At 46.2% G+C, this 21,123-nt stretch overlaps 1 protein-coding gene across 2 annotated transcripts in view; it reads left to right on the forward strand.

The window, feature by feature from the left end:
• Positions 1 to 19,372, forward strand: part of htr4 (5-hydroxytryptamine receptor 4) — an 83,401-nt gene extending 64,029 nt beyond the window's left edge. Inside the window, exons 7-8 of one of the 2 annotated variants that reach the window (XM_037461500.2) lie at positions 6,745 to 6,844; positions 18,898 to 19,372. In XM_037461500.2, coding sequence (XP_037317397.1) covers positions 6,745 to 6,808 — 64 coding nt within the window. In that variant the 3' untranslated portion in view covers positions 6,809 to 6,844; positions 18,898 to 19,372. The remainder of the gene's footprint in view (positions 1 to 6,744; positions 6,845 to 18,897) is intronic. The other variant, XM_037461498.2, reaches the window with a different exon arrangement.
• Positions 19,373 to 21,123: the final 1,751 nt, after the last annotated feature.

Here is a 21,123-nt window from a genome sequence, read left to right on the forward strand (position 1 = left end):
TACAACTACAAAAAGATTGAGGTCACATTATCGGCTCTCAGCTGGAAAATAATCTGAACGAAAATGCTCGCCTGCGAATATTGAGCCTTGACGTCTGAGAGACGTTGGCTCGATATTCGCAGATAATTGCTCCAGCTTTTCAGATAACCAGATCATTGAATCACCAGATGATCTGGATTTGCAGATGCAATGTGTCCCCCTCACTTCATGCCTGGTAATAATTTACTCATCAGTGTTCTTTGATGGACAAATCCTGTCGGTGTAATTCATCCAGTGATTCTTGTGAAAACAAATAATAATAAAGCAAATCATGCACAGTGTCTCTGCCAGTGAGGGTACAAATGCTAATGACGAAGAGCTTATTTGTCATATGGGTGAAGTGTTTGGATTAAAACACCAGCAGCAGAAAGAGGACATCCCTCGTTTCGGGGATGTGACACCAAACTGCTGTCTGGTTTAATTCAGGAGCTGTTGCAGCATGCGATTACGTCCACTATCACAGAGGCCCAGTCGTGGTTAATTAGTGCCTTTAAACCAGCTCACTCAAATGTCAAGTGCTTTGCTGGTGTTGTCATTAAAAGCCCATCAGGCCCGCGAACGTATTCGAATACTCAGCCGCATTAACGACTCGACTCCGACCGCGCGGCTCCATTGAGGAGCATCGCGGCCACAGGAAGTGACTCCTATTGAACGCGACAGCACAGGTGGCGGCGTCTCTCCCTCGGCCACAGAGAGGCGTTTTTTTACAGCCTCGCTCCCCTTCGTCGGCCTTTAACATCCAAACTGGGGAATCACACGTGCACGACCCCCTGTTTAGTGTGACCTTTACGGCTGGGCCCCGTCGCGGCGAGGCCATTCAGTGCGACTGGAGGGGTAATGGCTTTCAAAATGCCACGCAAGGGGCCGCATCGACCTCTGGAGCAGAGGCGTTTGAACTCGTCGCCGTGCCGCCCGTTTTCGATCCAGGACGGATAATATCGCTCCCGCCGCCCGTCTCCTTGAAGAGAGGCGATCTCGCGCCGCTCGCTTCAAGGCCCGCGCCGATTTTGGAGTTTGCTCTCGCGTGACCCTCGCAGGCCCCCGTCTCTCGGCTAATCACCGGCCATGACTCACCGCCTGCCCACAGATGTGGGCTGACGAGGCCTATTGTCACAGCTCTTTGTGCGGCTGAGAGCGTGATTGACGCAGTCTCAAAAAAGAAGCCGTGAGTTTGATGTAATTATAGAGCTTTGTCGTTGAGAGCGGATGAGAGAATAAAAATACTCAACATTGTTTTGTCACTGCGGCTTTTCCTAAGGTATCCCTAATTCCTGATAAACTGATGTTCTCAAAAAAAAACCTCAAAAACCTCCCTAGTATTTTATGTATTTGTTAACGCAGGGTGCAAATACTTTTACTAGTATAAATGTTTATTAAATTTTTTTTGCATAGTACAAAAAGAATTAAAGAATTGATTGAAATTGAAATTGAGCCAGTTTGAATACAATGCACAAGATGGGATGGGAAATAAAACTGACTGAATGATAATAATAATCATAATAATATGCCAATAAATACTGCAGCAGCTTTCGTTCCGGAGTATTTCTCTCTCCCACTCTCCTCCCGTGCTCTCCCACACCAGCTTCAATGTTTAATAGCGCTGTGAATTGTCCGAAACCACCTGCGGACGTGACCGTAGGCAGCAGGACCCCCAGCAGTGGGCAGCGTGAAAGAGAAGCTGCTGCTCACTTATTAAAGGAGAACGAAAGAGGCCGTTGCTTGGCTCTGCTCGGGGGCAACGTGCTAACGAATTACTCATTTCACGGCATGTGACTCATTCGACGACCACTCACAGTGGAGCCCACATTACAGCGTTTCTTTTTGTTTTCTTTAAAGGTATATGTTTTGAATACAGCTTGGATGAGTTATGCAACTTCTACACAAGTTTATCTGTAACTTCTTTTCTAGTTCTTATTCACGGATGAACATGCACAGTCTCATAGTCAGAAGACCTTGCAAATCCCAAAGTATTGAAAAGGTTAAATGACAAGTTGGTGACTTTGATTCTTTTTTGGTTACATGAAACCTGCATGTAGTGGAACATGAAACCTGCATGTAGTGGAACATGAAACCTGCATGTAGTGGAACATGAAACCTGCATGTAGTGGAACGTGAAACCTGCATGTAGTGGAACATGAAACCTGCATGTAGTGGAACATGAGACCTGCATGTAGTGGAAGATGAGACCTGCATGTAGTGGAACATGAGACCTGCATGTAGTGGAACATGAGACCTGCATGTAGTGGAACATGAGACCTGCATGTAGTGGAACATGAGACCTGCATGTAGTGGAACATGAGACCTGCATGTAGTGGAACATGAGACCTGCATGTAGTGGAACATGAGACCTGCATGTAGTGGAAGATGAGACCTGCATGTAGTGGAACATGAGACCTGCATGTAGTGGAACATGAGACCTGCATGTAGTGGAAGATGAGACCTGCATGTAGTGGAACATGAGACCTGCATGTAGTGGAACATGAGACCTGCATGTAGTGGAACATGAGACCTGCATGTAGTGGAACATGAGACCTGCATGTAGTGGAACATGAGACCTGCATGTAGTGGAACATGAGACCTGCATGTAGTGGAACATGAGACCTGCATGTAGTGGAACATGAGACCTGCATGTAGTGGAACATGAGACCTGCATGTAGTGGAACATGAGACCTGCATGTAGTGGAACATGAGACCTGCATGTAGTGGAACATGAGACCTGCATGTAGTGGAAGATGAGACCTGCATGTAGTGGAACATGAGACCTGCATGTAGTGGAACATGAAACCTGCATGTAGTGGAACGTGAAACCTGCATGTAGTGGAACATGAGACCTGCATGTAGTGGAACATGAAACCTGCATGTAGTGGAACGTGAAACCTGCATGTAGTGGAAGATGAATATGATGTACGAGTCCCGGTAAAGTACAAAAGATAAGGCCTTTTCCCTCCAAGGCACATTAACGCACTGCATCACACACACACAGACACACACCAGCAGGAGGGTTGTGCGGTCCCATCGAAGTCATATATCTGAAATCCAAGAGAACAAACTCGGATCAAGAAGCAATTATTTTCTGAGAGCAACGAGGAAAATGTGAGTGAAGGGAAGAAGCAAGAAACCGAGGATATAATATTTATTCTGGACTTCTCCCTTCCGGTCGAACTACGGTCGTCTTAACTCATAGTACCACCTCGCTCCACAAAGCCCTCAGCCGGTTAAACTGAAGTCATCTCAACTCTGTTTTTGGCGTCATTACATCCTTTTCTTCCCGTCTTTTTAGCACAAAGGGCTCCGGTTGCTGTAAGCTACACGCCTTCGCTGGCTTCGTGAAAACACGCTCTCCCTCCCTGACTGATGAGCTCTGTGCTTCAATTAAAACTTAATTGTCTTCTCAGATGGAAATCAATTTTGGCACTTTGAGCGTCTCATCAACCAGATGGAAATTAGCTCGGTTCATTTTATCGTTTCATGTCATTATGAGAGGGGGGGGGAGAAGATGCAGCGGAGAGTTGCGCATCGCAGCTCAATCAAAATCAACCCCCCCCCACCCCGAAGGTTTCCTAAACAAAAACGTGATTTATTTATCACTGAGGAGGAAATGGTTTCGAAAGACAAATGTGGAGGATGAAAAGCCGAAGGGTAGTCAGCGATAGGACTAAAGCACTTGTGGGTGCGTAAGTAGATGCCGTGTTGCCGGGTGACGACGGCCGCTAAAAACCAATTACTTATGAGCTGTTTGCCGAGAATCCAAATGATTTATTCCATCCGGTTCTCCCTCCCAAAAGCCTCCGTCTTCAAAGCAAACATTACATTTTTATTGCGTAAGAAGAAACCGACAGGAGGAGGAAGAAAGAAAAGAAAGCGGCTTCAGCACCACGGACAGCGCCGTGTCACGTGACCGCACGGACTCCAACATCGCTCTCACACCTGAACTCCTCCCGCCAAATGGTCTGGCACCTCCTCCACTGCGTGACTTACGTCGCCGATTGGTCGCTGGCTGCGTCCAATCGGATCCTCCGGGTTAGTCTCACTGCCGGGTGCTGTTAAATAGATCTTCCTTTACCTCACAATCAAACAACCGGGCCTCTGTTTCCGCCGCTGCCGTTTCATCAAATATCCATAGGAGAAATCCATCACCGGAGAGCGCTCAGATATTAATCTGTCACACCCACGGGAGCGGGAAATAGACCAGAATGCATTACAGCCTCCAGACACTGAGTTATGAGTAAAGCAGCATGTTTGCTTTGGCTGGAAGTCACAATCTGAGGAGGCGGTTTGATCGGAAGTGGCTCCGCCAAAAAAAAAAATCACTCAATGGAAAATAAAAAAGATAACCTTGGGAAATGTTTCGAACATCAGCAGTTGATCTCTCTCCCTCCATAAAAGTTCATCCATCGCCCCCCCCCACAAGGGTTTCAGGGGCTTTAATTAAAGGGAGTTGCCTGTTTTTTGCAGCAGCCTCTCTTAATTATTCACTCAGTTCTCTCCAGCAGTGAATATTACCTTTGGCTGCTGTTCTGTTTTCTCTGTTTGCTTGCCGTGCAGGAGGCTCAAGGAGAGTCAGGGTAAAGAACGGGAATACATGCAAAGATACATGAGCACGGCTCTCAGGCTGCCGGGTAGAATGCTCCTCCGATGCTGTCAGCTAACACTCCACACATGCCTCCACATGCGGGATTCCCTGAGTGGAGACTTTTTTAATGTTTTTTATATGAATATTAAAATATTGCACTTATTAATATTGCAGAAAAAGACCTCTTTTTACTAAAGCCTCAAATAAGCACATACAGACTCAAATGATCTGAAATCCAAAACCTAAAATCTGACTTTTTAAATTTGAATCTCCCAATTTAAATTTTTATTTAAAAAATGTATTTGATATTTTATTTATCACTTCCTTGTATTTTGTTTAAAAAAATGTTGTTGTTTATTTTAGTTGAGTGACATTCATGTATTGGTTGATTAGTAATGATTAGTGATTGAGATAAATGAGCCGTAACAGTCTGCATTAGACTTGCAGTCTCTCTAGTGACCACTAGGGGGCGGCTGCTCTGATTAGTCCAAGAGACAATGACAGCTTTTACCCTCAGTAAACATTGTAAATATAAGTTTATTGTCTAAATCTCATAGTCCCATTGGTATGAAATAGATTTTCGTTGACATTTGCTGCAGTTTTTTAATTGTTGCCGTTGTGTTCAGTGCTTTAAAGGCCACAGATGTGTCCCGTCTTCAGTTGGATAACACCGAAAAGGCAATTACATTGTTGCATTTTATGTAGATTAGATGTGTGATTCGTGCGTTCATGTCAAAGAATGTCGCACCCTTTAATCTGAAGATGGTTTAACATGCCACCTTCTCGGTTCACTCTGCAGTTAAAGACATTCACATTGAGCCGCAGTCAGGAGACGGTTGGACAGCTTGTCAGGTGAGACGTTGTGTCCGTTGTCTTGGGACGGCCCGTTTCCTTCCTCGTGGCAGTTTCCCTTCATTCCTCAGACTCTCTCGCTTTCTGTCCTCTAACAAGCTGCAGGGCGGATTTCTTTAGAGTCCCCGGACTCGTTACTCGTCCACAGGACCGATCCGCGCCCCCCTTTGACAAAGCTCATTAGATGCCGCGCCGCCGGCTAAGGGTTCTGATGGATGAGTCCGGTTCGTCCAAACCTCCGGCTCGCCTCAGGGTTCCTGGATGCGATGGTTGTGAAATGTTTTTTCCACCGGAGGAGGACTCTATGATGATGGACGTTCCTGTCCCCGGTGGACGTTGAAATGTGTGTGGACGTCCAGGACCCCCCGGGGGCCTCAAAGCGCCTTTTGCAGCACAAGTGAATCCAACCTTCAGTCAATCCCGAGTCTTTTATTTAACAATTGTATTTAAAGGAAATGACAAAGCAGCGCATTTATTTGTTGTAAGATGATACCTTGTGGATTAATTAAAGGGGACAAACAGCAGATTGACGGCCTTGATGTTTCCTTCCTTGATGAGTTTGTTTTACTCCTCTGTGCAGCAGTGTGCTGGTCGGGTTTAAGGCGCTGCGAGGCGTTGACAGACGTCTGTGCGTGTGATCATCACGATGACGCTGCATTTAATGCACATGAAGTACACGCACGCACGCACACACACACACACACACACGCGCGGTTGTCTTACCTGATGGCTGAGGGTGGTCCGGGTGTAAACTAACCTTGTTTTTCCCTCTCTCTCTCCCTTCCTGTCTCTTGACTCCTCCCACTTCTTGCTCATCTACTTTCTTTGGCCTTGTGTCGCTGTTGATATCATCTTTCGTCATTTTCTTCCTTTCTTTCTCACCGTTGATGTCAAACTCCTCATTTGATTCACTGAACTTTTTCTCTACTCTCTTCTCTTCCGGTCCTCCCTCCCTCCATTCTTCTGTTCTTTCAATCTTGTCTTTCTTTTCATTTCGTTTCATTCCCATTTTTTCCTTCATCCCTTCATTAATTGCATTGATTATCAATTCCACATGTTATTGGAAATTTTATTTTATCTATTTCCATTCTTTCATTTCCTTATTTTAATATATATTTTTTTCTTCTTACCTTTTCTTTCCCTATTTTCATGACCTCACCCCTTGTGCTTGTTCTACCCTCCCCCACAACCCTTCTTTTTTTTTCTTTCTTCTTTCATTCATTCTTCCTTTTTTGCTCGTCCTCTTCCTCCTCTTCCTCCCCAACCTCCTGTCTCTCCAGCGGCTGCTCCTCTGCCTCCAAGCTGCTGCTCTGGTTCTGCAACACCAGGCCAGTGCCTGTCTAGCTGCAGTGTGTGTAGGGCGTCTCAAGGCTCTATCAAGTGAGTCTGCAGCCTCACACACACACACACTCACACACACACACACACACACACACACACTCACGGGAAAACGCACGCAATACAACAATTTAAGTTGAGATGTTTAAGCTGGTTTCAACGTGCATACATATATAAACTTGAGGCCTCAATGATGCTGAATGGACAAAAGACAATGTTGATCTTTTACACCATGTTTTCATTTCTCAGAGAAGAGGATGATGCTTGGCTTAATAGTATTGAGGAAGTGTGTGCGTGTGTGTGTATGTGTGTGATAATAAACTGAAGTGGACAAGTAAAAGAAAAACTAACAATTCTATATTTAAATATATATTATAATGCAATTCATTCAAAACAAAGAAGGTACGACCTCCGGGGGCCTTCAATGTCATCAAGGGGGGGAAGGGGCACTGAAAAGGTTTGGGAACTACTGCTCCAAGGAGCCGCGGGGGTCCCGTGGTCGTTCTTCCCTCAAGCTGTGAAAAAAAGACTCTACTTGTCTCTTGATTTGTTTCCTCATCAACTCATACTGAATTCAAAAGGCGCTCTGCTCCCATAAAGCGCTGCTGAAAGCTGGCCGAGATGAATCATGTTTTTTTCCGGGTCTGTGAATGACTCTGTCGAGGGTCACTTCACGCTGCGAGATGCAGCATATGTGAGTCTGAGTTTGGTCCCTGAGAGGCTTTTATTTTCCACCACGCGGCTCTGACAACAGATACGTCTCAAGTGTCTGTGCGTCCATTCGTAAGTTTCCCACAGGAGACGAATGCTAAATGGAAAGCAAATAGACACGAGGGCCTCTAACAACAGAGACACTTGTTGTCAAACCGTTGCGAAGGAAATAACACGCTGCTTGCATGAAAAACACTTGGAACCCTCTTTTAATTTGAAAAGCCACCGGGGAGCCTTTTTTTTAAGGAAAAAGTTTTCCCTTGACTTTATTATTAATTAGTAGCAGGAAGTTGAGAAAGGGATGCTGGGTATTTGTCAGGATCAACAGGAAGCACCTTTCCTTAAAAATCCAACATCACGCAGACGTTCTGCTGACTTGCAGAACTTGCTGCTGACTCCTCCCCCCCCCTCCGCAGTCCGTTTTGCTTCCACCAGGACGTTTGTTTGTGCCGACGTGAACTCCAGACTGCAGGAGGTTGCAGCTCCCGAGGCTCCATCTCCTCCGATCGGTGTGCACGGAAGCGCCATTTTCAGAGCTATAAGTGTGAAGTGGTCATAGCTCTTTAAATGGTACTGCTGTGTGCACTCAACAGACCGGCTGCTCCCTGTGGAGGACGTCTTCCCTCGGCGTGCCGGTCGGCGTGCTGACGTTACAAAAAAAGGAACGAAACAATAACACACACACGCACACACACTTCAGATCAGAAGGAGATTGGTTGATGGATGTGACAGAGACGGCTCAGTAGCTGTAAAACATCACACAAGGTGTTTGAAGGAAAGACAAAGCGAGCGTTGGTCCTCTCCTTCTCTTCACCTTCACAGCAAAGTGCTGAGCGCTTCACATGCCTTTGTGCCAGAAACGTGAAATATCATCAGAGGCAGAGAGTTCATCGACCGCTAAACGTCAAAGAGCAAAACCACGGCGAGATTATTTTAGCTTGTGGGGTGAAAGGTTTCAGTTGGAAACCCAATGGACAAACATGAGAGGTCTCCATGCGAGCATGGAACCATGGCAACTAAATCCAGCTTTTAAAAGATGGACTATTGAGTTCATTCAAAAGTGCAGCTTTATCTATTTGATTTTTCGCAACGATTCAAATTTGCATTATTTTGTATGACAGAACTGAGCCGAGGGTCGTGTTTAATAATCCAGAATATGTTGCTGTGGACACTTTGTAATAATAACACCAGACGTGTACCACCTCATACGGAGGATTGATATCTCAGACAACCCCGCTCAAAATTCAGGAAAAGGCCGTCTCAAAAAAACACGGAGAAAGCATTGGTAGGAAGTAGGAAGGAAGTATTCTGTCCCTAAAAGATCTGTTCTCCTCTGAGGCCGAGCTGCACAAATAGAACCTTCTGCAGGTTGGACTGCTCCATCCGTCGCTCCTTTTCCAGGAAAACTGATTTGCAGTCGGCGGCGAGAGAGAGCTGCTCTCAATCAGCGGCCACATCAAACTGGCCAGGAAGGATTTTCACTTCCTAATCGAATCGGTGTGGGTTGTTGCCTCCGTGACTTTGTTCCTCTGTCCGTCCTTCCAAAGACAAACACACACACGTCTGTCAACTCGGGCCGGGATGAAAGACGGCGGTAAACAACACGGATGCATCTGGCTGACATCTGCAAACACGCGCGATATGAATTCAGCACAGACAATCCATATGTGGTGTGTGTGTGTGTCAAGTTATCTGTTTTAAAGAAATCATGTGTCAGGTTTTTTACATACAAAAAATATATACGACATGAATTAATGTCTCTTCAGACACATTTAGTACAGTATTTTTGTTAATATTTGCAGTGGTGTTTAACACAGAGTCGACGTTGACTTGTTTTACTTTACGCTTGTAATGTAATTAAATATTTCCCTAATTACTTAAGGAGCAAAGAAACCTAATTTAACCAGAACCCTTTATTGCCTTGACCTAAACCTAAAATTGGGGAACACCTCGGTTGAAAGTTTGAGTTGAGAGCAGAAGCTTTACGTCTCCTGCAGAAACGCAGTTTATGTTTTTATTTTTTTATTCTTTTGAAAAGACAATCTGCATTTAAACAGGCGTAAAATGAACTGAGCTGAGTTCACGGGGGTCTTAAAATGGGACATCCTTTCAAAAGGGATGTAGGTACAGTGACATTTTAACCACAAAGACATTGATGAAAAGTTTCTATTATTTATGGATAACCCCCAAAACAACTGACAGCAGCAAAAGCATATTTTCTTCAAGCAATCAACAAAAGAATGCAGTTCATCACAGCGAGAAATGTACGGAACCCGTAATTATCATCCAACAGTCCTTCAATTAACGTGAAGAACGGTTCCTTCAGAAAGAAAACCCATCGTTGTTTGTCTCTTCAATAGAACTTAATTTGATTGTAATTGTTGAAGTTCTCACTTCTTTGAGGCCGTGGTTGTGCTTCCAGATTTTATATTGCAGTGAAAATAGAGGAAATAATCAGAAAATTAGTTTAAAGATGGCATAAAAACGTAAATGCAAATGAGCTGCGCATGTTGCCGTGGATACCGCTGTTGCCACTGTGGGTGCCACTCTGACATTGGATTTAAAGCAGTGGACACGGAGATACTGTGAAGGTTCCCTGAATGCTGCTGACCTGCATCATTTTAGAAGGAGAAGAGGAGAGGAGGGAAGAGCCGTTTTCTGTCTGAGCTTCAGATGAAGATCATTCCGCTTTGTCTCTTGGGAGTCTGCGCTGCAGAAGTGTGATCCTCCCTTCCAGGTGGAAGATGTTCCATCTCCCTCCTCCTGGCTGCCACTGCGTCTCACACAGAGACCTGGGCTAAGATTTTTGGAACCATAATTGAGACAAAAGCATCTTTGCGTGTTACAAAAAGTGTAACAATTAACTTTGATGAGCCAAAAATATACCTATAACCCGATGTAAAGGGCATTTGGAAAAGTCAAAAGCCCCTCAGACGCATGGTTTGACTCTCTCTCCCTCCTCAGCAGACAGTTTGTTCTGTTGTCAAGGAGATGCACCCACTTGTTGCTGTACATTTGGAGATTATCTCCATGACAACTGAGCAAATTCCTTAATGACACGCACATTATGACGCGCGACCAAAAGCGTGGACCTTAAATTGAGTTTTCTCCTGTAAAAGTACTGCAGAATACACGTGAATCAGAAAGTTAATCTACACCGCATGAAACCTATAGTGGTGAAAACCCAAATTGTGTTGTGTTATTTGTGTCATCAGTCAACGTCGTGTGCAATGTTATTTCCAATAATTGTTTCCAATATGTATAACATGACCCGTATCCGTCTGTCTGGCAGCTGTGAGCGCTTCGTTCCCTCCAGCTGGAAACAGACGGACGGACAGACATTTGGGCCCAGATTAAACCGACTGCGGAGACAGCGTGTGTCCAAGTGGAGACAGATGTCCCCGCGGTCAGTCGCTCCGTGAGAGCAGTTTATCAATTATCAGGTTTGATTTCACGCAGCTGGGCCTCTGTTCTTTGTTCCTACAAAGATTACCTCCTATGATTACAAAGGGTCGAGCTCATTTTCAGGATTAAGCTTTACCTAAATATTTTGTTTGCTAAATACAATGTCTCATTCCTCACAATGTCTCACAAGGTCACATTTTGTTGATTTAAAGGATGCTGTTACCGGGCCTTATTAGTGGTGCGTTGTGTCCCTCTTTTGTGCTCGCCATGGTTACGTGCGGGTTCTGTCTCGTGTGAAGCTAGAAGTCAACATTCACTTAAGTTGTCACATTGCACTTGGAAAGTCATTAGGTAACCATAGGAGCGTCAAACCAACTTAGTCAAACGTTTATTCAGTAAAGACAAGTGTTGACGACGCGTCGTCACGTCTGAGGCTGAGCGTGCTTTTAGTCCATGTTGGTGCACGTGAGCGTGCTTTTAGTCCATGTTGGTGCAATGTGAGCGTGCTTTTAGTCCATGTTGGTGCACGTGCATTTAGTCCATGTTGGTGCACGTGAGCGTGCATTTAGTCCATGTTGGTGCACGTGAGCGTGCTTTTAGTCCATGTTGGTGCTCGTGAGCGTGCATTTAGTCCATGATGGTGCACGTGAGTGTGCATTTAGTCCATGTTGGTGCAATGTGAGCGTGCTTTTAGTCCATGTTGGTGCACGTGAGCGTGCATTTAGTCCATGTTGGTGCACGTGAGCGTGCTTTTAGTCCATGTTGGTGCTCGTGAGCGTGCATTTAGTCCATGATGGTGCACGTGAGTGTGCATTTAGTCCATGTTGGTGCATGTGAGCGTGCATTAAGTCCATGTTGGTGCTCGTGAGCGTGCTTTTAGTCCATGTTGGTGCTCGTGAGCGTGCTTTTAGTCCATGTTGGTGCTCGTGAGCGTGCATTAAGTCCATGTTGGTGCTCGTGAGCGTGCTTTTAGTCCATGTTGGTGCACGTGAGCGTGCATTTAGTCCATGTTGGTGCATGTGAGCGTGCATTAAGTCCATGTTGGTGCTCGTGAGCGTGCTTTTAGTCCATGTTGGTGCAATGTGAGCGTGCTTTTAGTCCATGTTGGTGCTCGTGAGCGTGCATTAAGTCCATGTTGGTGCTCGTGAGCGTGCCTTTAGTCCATGTTGGTGCTCGTGAGCGTGCATTTAGTCCATGTTGGTGCACGTGAGCGTGCATTAAGTCCATGTTGGTGCTCGTGAGCGTGCATTTAGTCCATGTTGGTGCTCGTGAGCGTGCTTTTAGTCCATGTTGGTGCTCGTGAGCGTGCATTTAGTCCATGTTGGTGCAATGTGAGCGTGCTTTTAGTCCATGTTGGTGCTCGTGAGCGTGCTTTTAGTCCATGTTGGTGCTCGTGAGCGTGCTTTTAGTCCATGTTGGTGCTCGTGAGCGTGCATTAAGTCCATGTTGGTGCTCGTGAGCGTGCATTTAGTCCATGTTGGTGCTCGTGAGCGTGCATTAAGTCCATGTTGGTGCACGTGAGCGTGCATTTAGTCCATGTTGGTGCACGTGAGCGTGCATTAAGTCCATGTTGGTGCTCGTGAGCGTGCATTTAGTCCATGTTGGTGCTCGTGAGCGTGCTTTTAGTCCATGTTGGTGCTCGTGAGCGTGCATTTAGTCCATGTTGGTGCAATGTGAGCGTGCTTTTAGTCCATGTTGGTGCTCGTGAGCGTGCTTTTAGTCCATGTTGGTGCTCGTGAGCGTGCTTTTAGTCCATGTTGGTGCTCGTGAGCGTGCTTTTAGTCCATGTTGGTGCTCGTGAGCGTGCATTAAGTCCATGTTGGTGCTCGTGAGCGTGCTTTTAGTCCATGTTGGTGCAATGTGAGCGTGCTTTTAGTCCATGTTGGTGCTCGTGAGCGTGCATTAAGTCCATGTTGGTGCTCGTGAGCGTGCATTTAGTCCATGTTGGTGCTCGTGAGCGTGCATTAAGTCCATGTTGGTGCACGTGAGCGTGCATTTAGTCCATGTTGGTGCACGTGAGCGTGCATTAAGTCCATGTTGGTGCTCGTGAGCGTGCATTTAGTCCATGTTGGTGCTCGTGAGCGTGCTTTTAGTCCATGTTGGTGCTCGTGAGCGTGCATTTAGTCCATGTTGGTGCAATGTGAGCGTGCTTTTAGTCCATGTTGGTGCTTGTGAGCGTGCTTTTAGTCCATGTTGGTGCTCGTGAGCGTGCTTTTAGTCCATGTTGGTGCTCGTGAGCGTGCATTTAGTCCATGTTGGTGCTCGTGAGCGTGCATTTAGTCCATGTTGGTGCACGTGAGCGTGCATTTAGTCCATGTTGGTGCTCGTGAGCGTGCATTAAGTCCATGTTGGTGCATGTGAGCGTGCATTTAGTCCATGTTGGTGCTCGTGAGCGTGCATTTAGTCCATGTTGGTGCTCGTGAGCGTTCATTTAGTCCATGTTGGTGCACATGAGCATGCATTTAGTCCATGTTGGTGCTCGTGAGCGTGCATTTAGTCCATGTTGGTGCATGTGAGCGTGCATTTAGTCCATGTTGGTGCACATGAGCATGCGTTTAGTCCATGTTGGTTCATATGAGCGTGCTTTTAGTCCATGTTGGTGCAATGTGAGCATGCTTTTAGTCCATGTTGGTGCATGTGAGCGTGCTTTTAGGCTATGCTAGTGCATGTTTGTGCACGTGACAGTGCCTCACCGGTTAGCTCATGGCTGCTGCTCTTGCACTACGCCCACACTCAGGTAATCGCTGTTAGTGCTGTTGCTATGTTGAGATATGCCGCTAATTGTGGATTGAGTTCAGTACTTTTAAAGGCAGCCTGTGGAGGTACTGACCACTGAGGAGCCATGTTTTTTAATTTGGGCCCAAGGTTTTTCTGTTCTTGTGTACATGAGCAACATGTGAGTCAGATGCTTGATGATACTTTAATACTGCTGTGAAGAAAAAAAACAAGAAAGCACCTTGTGGAATGAAATGTACAATATTGCAATCTTCAAATGTAAAAGCACAAAATATATGTTTTGTTATATAATGCTAAATACTATACATAATGATATAACTTTAAACCATTTTAAATGAAAAGCACTGCAGAGACACAAATCCTCTTGGCTTTGTGCACAAACAGCAGCTCCTGGATCTGCTAGACCCTTGACCCGGTTAGTTCTCCCGGCTGACGATTCCTCTTCTGTGCAAAGTTCTGTCCAATCTTCTCGCGGGCATTGTTGCAGCCAGAGAGCGAATGTTCTCTCCCATCGCAAAATGGAGTCGGAGGATCTCCAACAAGAAGTAATTGACATCAAAAGCAGCGATGTAAAAATGTTTTTGTTCCAAAAAGCTTCATTGTGAAGGGAAATGGTATTCACGAGCTGGAAGCACACTGTTTGGGAGGCTGTTGTTGTTGTTGTTGCCTTGAGAGGTCGTCGTCGTGAGGTGAGGCGTGCGAGCACAAATGAAGTAAGTAGACCATCCGACTCGGTAGTTGTGTCTGATGGAAATCTATGTTCTAAATATGAGTCTATTATCATAAAAAAAAATCTCTTCATTTACCTGAGAAGCTTAATGGACTCACTGATTTCAAAGTATCACACAGCCTACTCGAGTTCTTAGGATACGCAACTCACATGACACCATGTGCACTTGCAGTCACACACACACGCGCGCGCACACGGTAGCAATATCTCCTTATTGCAGACATGTAAGCAATTTGCTGGGGAATGGCGTGTCGCTGGCATCAGTCATCCAGAAATAATCAAACCTCTGATCCGCTGAGAGCCGGCAGCACAGGGTGTGTTACTTGAAGTACGCACAAACCCTGGCCTCTTTTAACTCAGGCAACTCTGCGCTCAATCATGCACACGCGTGTGTGTGTGTGTGTGTGTGTGTTGACTTCCCCAGAGGCTCTTAACGCTCACGCCCGAGTGCCCGCGTCCAGGCCGAAGCCTCTTTTAATGCTGCAGAGCAGGAGGTTCAGTGCTCTCAGCCCCGGTCGCCTCAGTCTGAGTGGGTACTTCCAACCTAAAAAAAAAAAATAGATAGAAAGAAAGGCTGATCCCACTGCAAAGAGACAAAGGCCACGCCTCCAAGACCGGTCCGTGAAATACTGCCTAACAACAAAATGCTCCGTGAGGCTAAAAAGGTCGGGACCCCTGAACTAGTCCATGCAAACGGCCCCAGAGAACCGAGGAGTAGCTTCGGGGCGAAGAAGTGGGACACATTGAATAGAGGGACACCTGTCCTCCTGTTTTATAATCTCTACTTTGGGCCGTGCGATTGAGCCGTTTCCTCACAGACGCATCGCCCTCGCTGCTCTCAGAGCTGCTCAGCGGAGGACTTGAGTCTCGTGGGTTCAAAACCCAAAGGAAAACACCGACTCCCTGGAGTCCCAATGTGAATGTGAAAGACATCTTTTGGGAGTTTCCACTTGTATCTTTTTCTGGAGGGGGCTTCGTTTCAGAAGGATGTCGTGACTCGGGACACGGCTGAAAACGTTGCTCTTTAAATCTCCCCAAACTGCTGTCGTCCCAAATGGTTTCTGCCTCTCCTCCCCTCGCCTCCCCTCTCCTCCCCTCTCCTCCCCTCGCCTCCCCTCTCCTCCCCTCTCCTCCCCTCGCCTGTCCTCGCCCCCAAAATCACCAACGCCAGCAGGAACTGACTCTCGCTGTAATCGAGGTGATGACACGTGCGTAATTTGTTTCCGGGATGCTTTCGCTTACCTGTGCCCGCTTCGGGTCGGAGCTGGAGGTCGGAAGCAAGCGGCAAACTTTTGAGTCCCGGAAAGTCGTGCTCCTCCCGACGTGTTGCTGAGCTGGAACCACAGCCGAGTGCCGGCCTCGAGTAGCTCGCTTGTTGTGGCAGATTCACAAAAACCGAGCCGAACACACAGCTCAACAAAAGAAGGAAAGAGGAGGGAAATGGCCTCCTGATTGCGATGATCGATTATCGCACTTCAGGCAGAGAGACTGAGTGGGACCATCAGAAGGAGTGGAGGGGGAGGTGGGGGGGGTAATGAGAGGGAGAGAAGAGAGGGTGAGTGACCGGGAGTGTCTGTGGGTGTGTGTGTGTCTGTGTGGATTAAGGATGTTGTTTACGGACAAAAGCTGTATTGTTTGCAAGCCCTTATTGTTTTTCCTCTGTCACAAACTACTCACTTTGCATTTATGAATATATATTTATATATATATATATATAAAATAAATAAAATGGCAATAATAAACCCTGAGCACCCGCGAGAGGCAGAGAGAACATATTATTTTGCCCCACAGACATCGATGGGCCGTGCCCCATGTTTTCTAAAGTACAGCTGAATGTTTGATCCAGACAGCAATGACAGCAGCAAAGTGGGGATGAATGTTTTACGCATTGATGGCTTTTAACAGACAGTGTGTCGTTCAAAGAGATCCTGAGTGAGTTTGTGTGGTCACAATAAGCCTGTAAAATGTACGGGGGGCTTAGACAGAGGACGTGTGGCCTTGAGCAATAACATAGAATATAAGCAGTCGCTATGTACAAAGAACGGAAAAACAACTCCATCAAGGGATATTTTTTTCTGTAATCTTTTATATTTAACAGTATTAACCTGTAAATAAACCCTTTTGTTAAATCTCCTGTGAGTGCGATGTGCAGCCATGGCTCCATGCAGCCAGGCCGAGGCAATTCTCAGGTAAATCCGGTTAATCCAGCCAGAGAACAGGGAAGTCCTCATGCTGAGGTCAGAGGTCAAACAATGAAGACGTGCATACAATAACGATGAAATCAATCCACTTTATCCATTTATGCCTCATTAATTCCACAAAAAAGTAGGGCAGCCTTCCCGTGAGTCGAGCTTCTTCATCCTAACCGAGTAGTTTTGGGTGCGTTTCTGTTCGTTTTTAGTTGTTTTTTTTGCATCCATTTTCTCAGGAGAACGAAAAAAAAATGAGCAAATGTGAAATGTTACTCATCAGCTTTGATGTTTTTTACTTTGCCAACACTCGCTGTGTGTTATTTTCGGAGCGTTTTACGCCGCACTGATCTCCGTCGGCGCCCGTTTCCCGCGCCCCCCTTGGACGCACAGCCCTTCACTGCCCTCGCTCCGGGGGGGGAGGGGGGGGGACTTCACAAAGACGATGATGTGTTTGCCATATTGCTGCCCGGAATATGCATAAATGTTTAGTCTGCCCGGTGATCCGGGGGCCCTCTGCGCCCCCCCTCCCCGCTGGCCTCATTAAACAGACCTCCGTCCTGTCTCCGGCTCTGCCAGCCGCCCCGTTGGCTCGGCTGTGTACAAACACCACCACGAGTAAACAGCCAGTGGATGAGGCCACATGTCCTGCTGAAAAACCCCTCGTTTCAGCCAAGTACGAAAAGCAACCCGACAGGCTGGCTTCATTTGGGATGTTTCTGTACACATTTAGATGTTCTCTCTTTCAATTTTTAAAATGGAGGCAAAATCGAGCTTCAAACTTCCATCTGGTGTATTTCTTCTTATACTTTCATCCTCATTTCATGTTCTTTATAATACTTTAGGTTGAGAGGAAATTAGTTGTTGTGAAGAAACATGTTTCTTTTATTCTCATTCTCAATATCAATGCATTCTAAATTCATGGTTAATTTATTGTTCATTGTTGATATTTCACATCCTCCTTTGCTTAAGCTAGCAGTCACTTTAATACGGAGATACAAGTGATGTATGCGCATAATGCAGAAAACAGTTTCAAGAGAAACCGTGAAAATCAAAATAAGACCATTATCATCCAAATTCCAGCGGATTCCAGCCTTGGTTGTAGATGTTAGGATCATCCAAGATTCAACCCCAAATCTCTGGAGAACTCTTTATCCTACAAACGCCTGGAGGCCCAAACGTCCAGCTGGACTCAAAGGTGGGCTGAAAGGTCAAAGGTCACGGTGTGTTTTTCGACTGTAATTCTGTGTAGTCGATGTCTCGTAATCACAAGGAGTGGATTCCTTCAGATGTGGGATCCCTCGCCTGGACTTTTGGACTTTGGTTTTTACACTGGTTATGACACTATTCCAAAAAAAATCTTCTTTTATTAGACCTTAAAATTCAGAAAAAGTCACAGTAACAATTAGCCGATGACATCATGAAAGCTTTTTGGTGTTGCCGACACATTTGACACATCGTACTCGTCCTCGCGGCGTCACGCCCTGCCCCGAGGGTTCGGCGCCGCAATGTGGCAGCAATTTGGGGTTTCCGCCGTGGCCCCGTTTGCTTCTGAGAATCCTGAAATGTTGGAGGCCGTCTGGAAGGTGGATTTCACGGGCAGTTTGGCAGCAGGAAGTGTGTTCGGTCAGGGGTGTTTGTGTAGACAGCTCGTAATGGTTTTAGGCCCGCGGTGAGGCCTCACACACACGTGTGTTCATAAACACATGATGTGGCTGATCACTCACTTTATATCACACACACACATACACACACACACACATGCACATATTCTTCTCCTTCAATGTTCACCAATGAGACACATGGTGGCTGCAGAATGACTTTGACCAATGTGCTGTGTGGAAAAGAGCTTTTCAAAATGAAATGTGTTTGTGCCTCTTAACATGTTTGGACAAATATCTCTGTGTCACGTTGCTCCTCTGAGCTTTCCGTTTGAGCAACATCTAACATCTAAGTGAAGGCCGTCACTGGGCTGTGAAACGCTCCAATCTGTGTGACAACTCATTCATTAGATGTTTATTGTCTAAACATAAAGCAGAAAGTAAACCACTTTGGGCATTACGGTTTTATTGGGCAGTGACTAAACGTCTATATTTTCCGATTTTTTAATCTAATAAATTAGTGCACATACTGACATCTCTCCTGTTATTGTTTTTTTTTTTTTACTTTGTAGAGTGAATCTTTTGTTTGTTTTTTTGTAGAAAAAATCCTGTGTTAACGGCCTTCAAACTATTTGATCTTCATGTTTTGATAAAGTAGCAAACATCCCGTGTGCAAGCAGTCCGACCGCCGCATTCATGCAAATTCTCTTTTTTTCTCCTCAGGTATTCCGTCCTTCAGAACGGGAACCACTCGGAGCAGAAGAAGAAGAAGTCTCTGCCAGAGAGAGAGTCCCACGAGTCCTGCTTGTGACCTCGGTCACGTCGCCGATGACCGCGGCTCTCCAGGCGCCACCCGCCCACTCAGCCCAAAACCACACGCCCCCAACGCAGCAGATCCCCCCCCCCAAAAAAAACAACAAGAGCCCCAGTGGGACCTGGACAGGGGTCGGGGTGATCCAGGGGAATCTGACTTTTTCAAAGTTCAGTCCAAACCTGTGCTCCTCAAGGTGGGAGGGGGAGGGGGCCCAGGGGACTGGAACCGAACCACTTCTCTGTCTTTCCGATGGCTCCCACGTCTGCCCCCGGGACTGAGGGGGCGATCTGCGGGTTGTGGTGATTATTGAATCACGTGACGCTCCCTGTTGTTGCATACAAACAAAGTCCAAACAAAGTTGGCCAAAAAACTAACAAGCGATATTCGGGGGCTCGGGGGGGGGGGGGGGGGGTGGGTAGTAGCATATGCATTCAGCTAAACGTCGCGCTTTTCTTCCTTTCTTTACGTCTCCCAGGTAGAAGTTATTTTTGCAGCTTTAATAAATCCTCACTAAGCTGAGAAGGAAAAAAAAAAAGTGCTTGCGAGGCTTCGTTAAATCCTAAACTGTCAAAGTGCATTATTTTCCGAGAGCAGCTAGTTCGCACTGCGGGCTCCTCCCTCCACGAGGGGGGAGAATCCCGGCGCTCATGAGGGATTCCACGCGCCGCGAGGCGTGCTGCTTTATATGAGCCTGTGTGATCACATGCTGATCACATGAAAACACCCATTTTCCCATCATTCCATTCGTCCAAATTGGAGAAACTCTGAAGCCAAATCTTTACCTTTAGTTGTGTTATGTCCTTTTTTCTCTTTTCTTATTAAACTCAGTTGCACTTGTCTGATGGTCGATGTCCATAAAACGCAAAACCAGAACAAGAGGAGGCTGAATCATCAGGTGCACAAACACAGCTTTGTGTGGTGCATGATCACACACTTCTAAAAACAAATGTGTGTAACGTGTGTGTGTGTCCGCTTATTGCGTCTCTCAGATTGGTGGAGCCTAAAAGATCAGTCTGACAGAAGCATTTAAGAAACTCCAGAAACAACAAATCATCCTTCGACGGTTCGGATTTCTCCTCATGTTGGAAATGATTGTTGAGCAGAAAGCTAAGGAAGCTTATTTATTTTAAGAAACCCTTGTTGTATTTGTTGAAGTTCTCCTCTTGACTTTGTGACTTCTGGAGCTGTGGGCGTGCTTTCTCTGGCGTCCTCCTGCAGGTTCCTCACAAGCGGCCCTTAAAGCAAAGCTGCTTTTGTCTTCACCACACAGACGGCAGCAATGAACAATCAGAGCAGGCACAGGAACAGAGGGGAACCCTCCTGGAAGAGCTCAATGGGAACAAACCCGCTGCTCTCAGATCAGTTAATCAGACACAAACACCGTTGAGCACTGATCCCTGATCCACTGGCACCGAGACGAGCCCAACAAGCTCTCCACTGCAAATGTTGGGGGGCGGACAAGGTAATTACAAACCCCTGCAGAGAAGAGCCCATTGACCCGGTTTAGCAAGTCACGTCTCTCAGAAAACATCCAGTCTGAGGCCTCAAGTACTCGCAGCTTACTCCAGACACAAATATATGAGAGAGAGAGAGAGAGAGAGCTGCTGCACTCTGACAGATACGAGATAAGAGTCAAACTTAACGACATATTTGTCAGCATCAATATTTCGATGATTTTCCAGATAAACGTGGGCAGCTGATGGTTTGAGGGATGCGTGTTCTGCCCCCGGAGTTCACCTCCTGCAGGCTTCACTAAGCATCTTACCTTTAAATCCACCCGACACCCCGAGTGATTTCCTGTTGATTTGGGATCCAGAGCTTGTCTCTAAAGAGTCTGGAGGGACGGAGAACGATGGTGAGGACCTGGAGCCCGTTTCTTCACATACAAGAATTCATCAAACATGACCAAGTTCTTATAAGTTATTCATTTCAACTGCAAATTCGAAATGCGTCGTCTCTCTGACGGCTCTGAAAAAAAGCAGCTTTCACATTCAGTCATTGACTCATTGAAAGCTCTCAAACGTTCCTTCTACATGCAGGAATGTCAACAGACAAAATGATTCTCCAGCAACAAAGATCAGAAAGAAAGTGGAAAGATTATTTTTGCTGTCTGATGAACTCGTAAAATCATTTTG

The sequence above is a fragment of the Pungitius pungitius genome, chromosome 2 (genome assembly GCF_949316345.1).
Source record: "Pungitius pungitius chromosome 2, fPunPun2.1, whole genome shotgun sequence".
Taxonomy (NCBI): domain Eukaryota; kingdom Metazoa; phylum Chordata; class Actinopteri; order Perciformes; family Gasterosteidae; genus Pungitius; species Pungitius pungitius.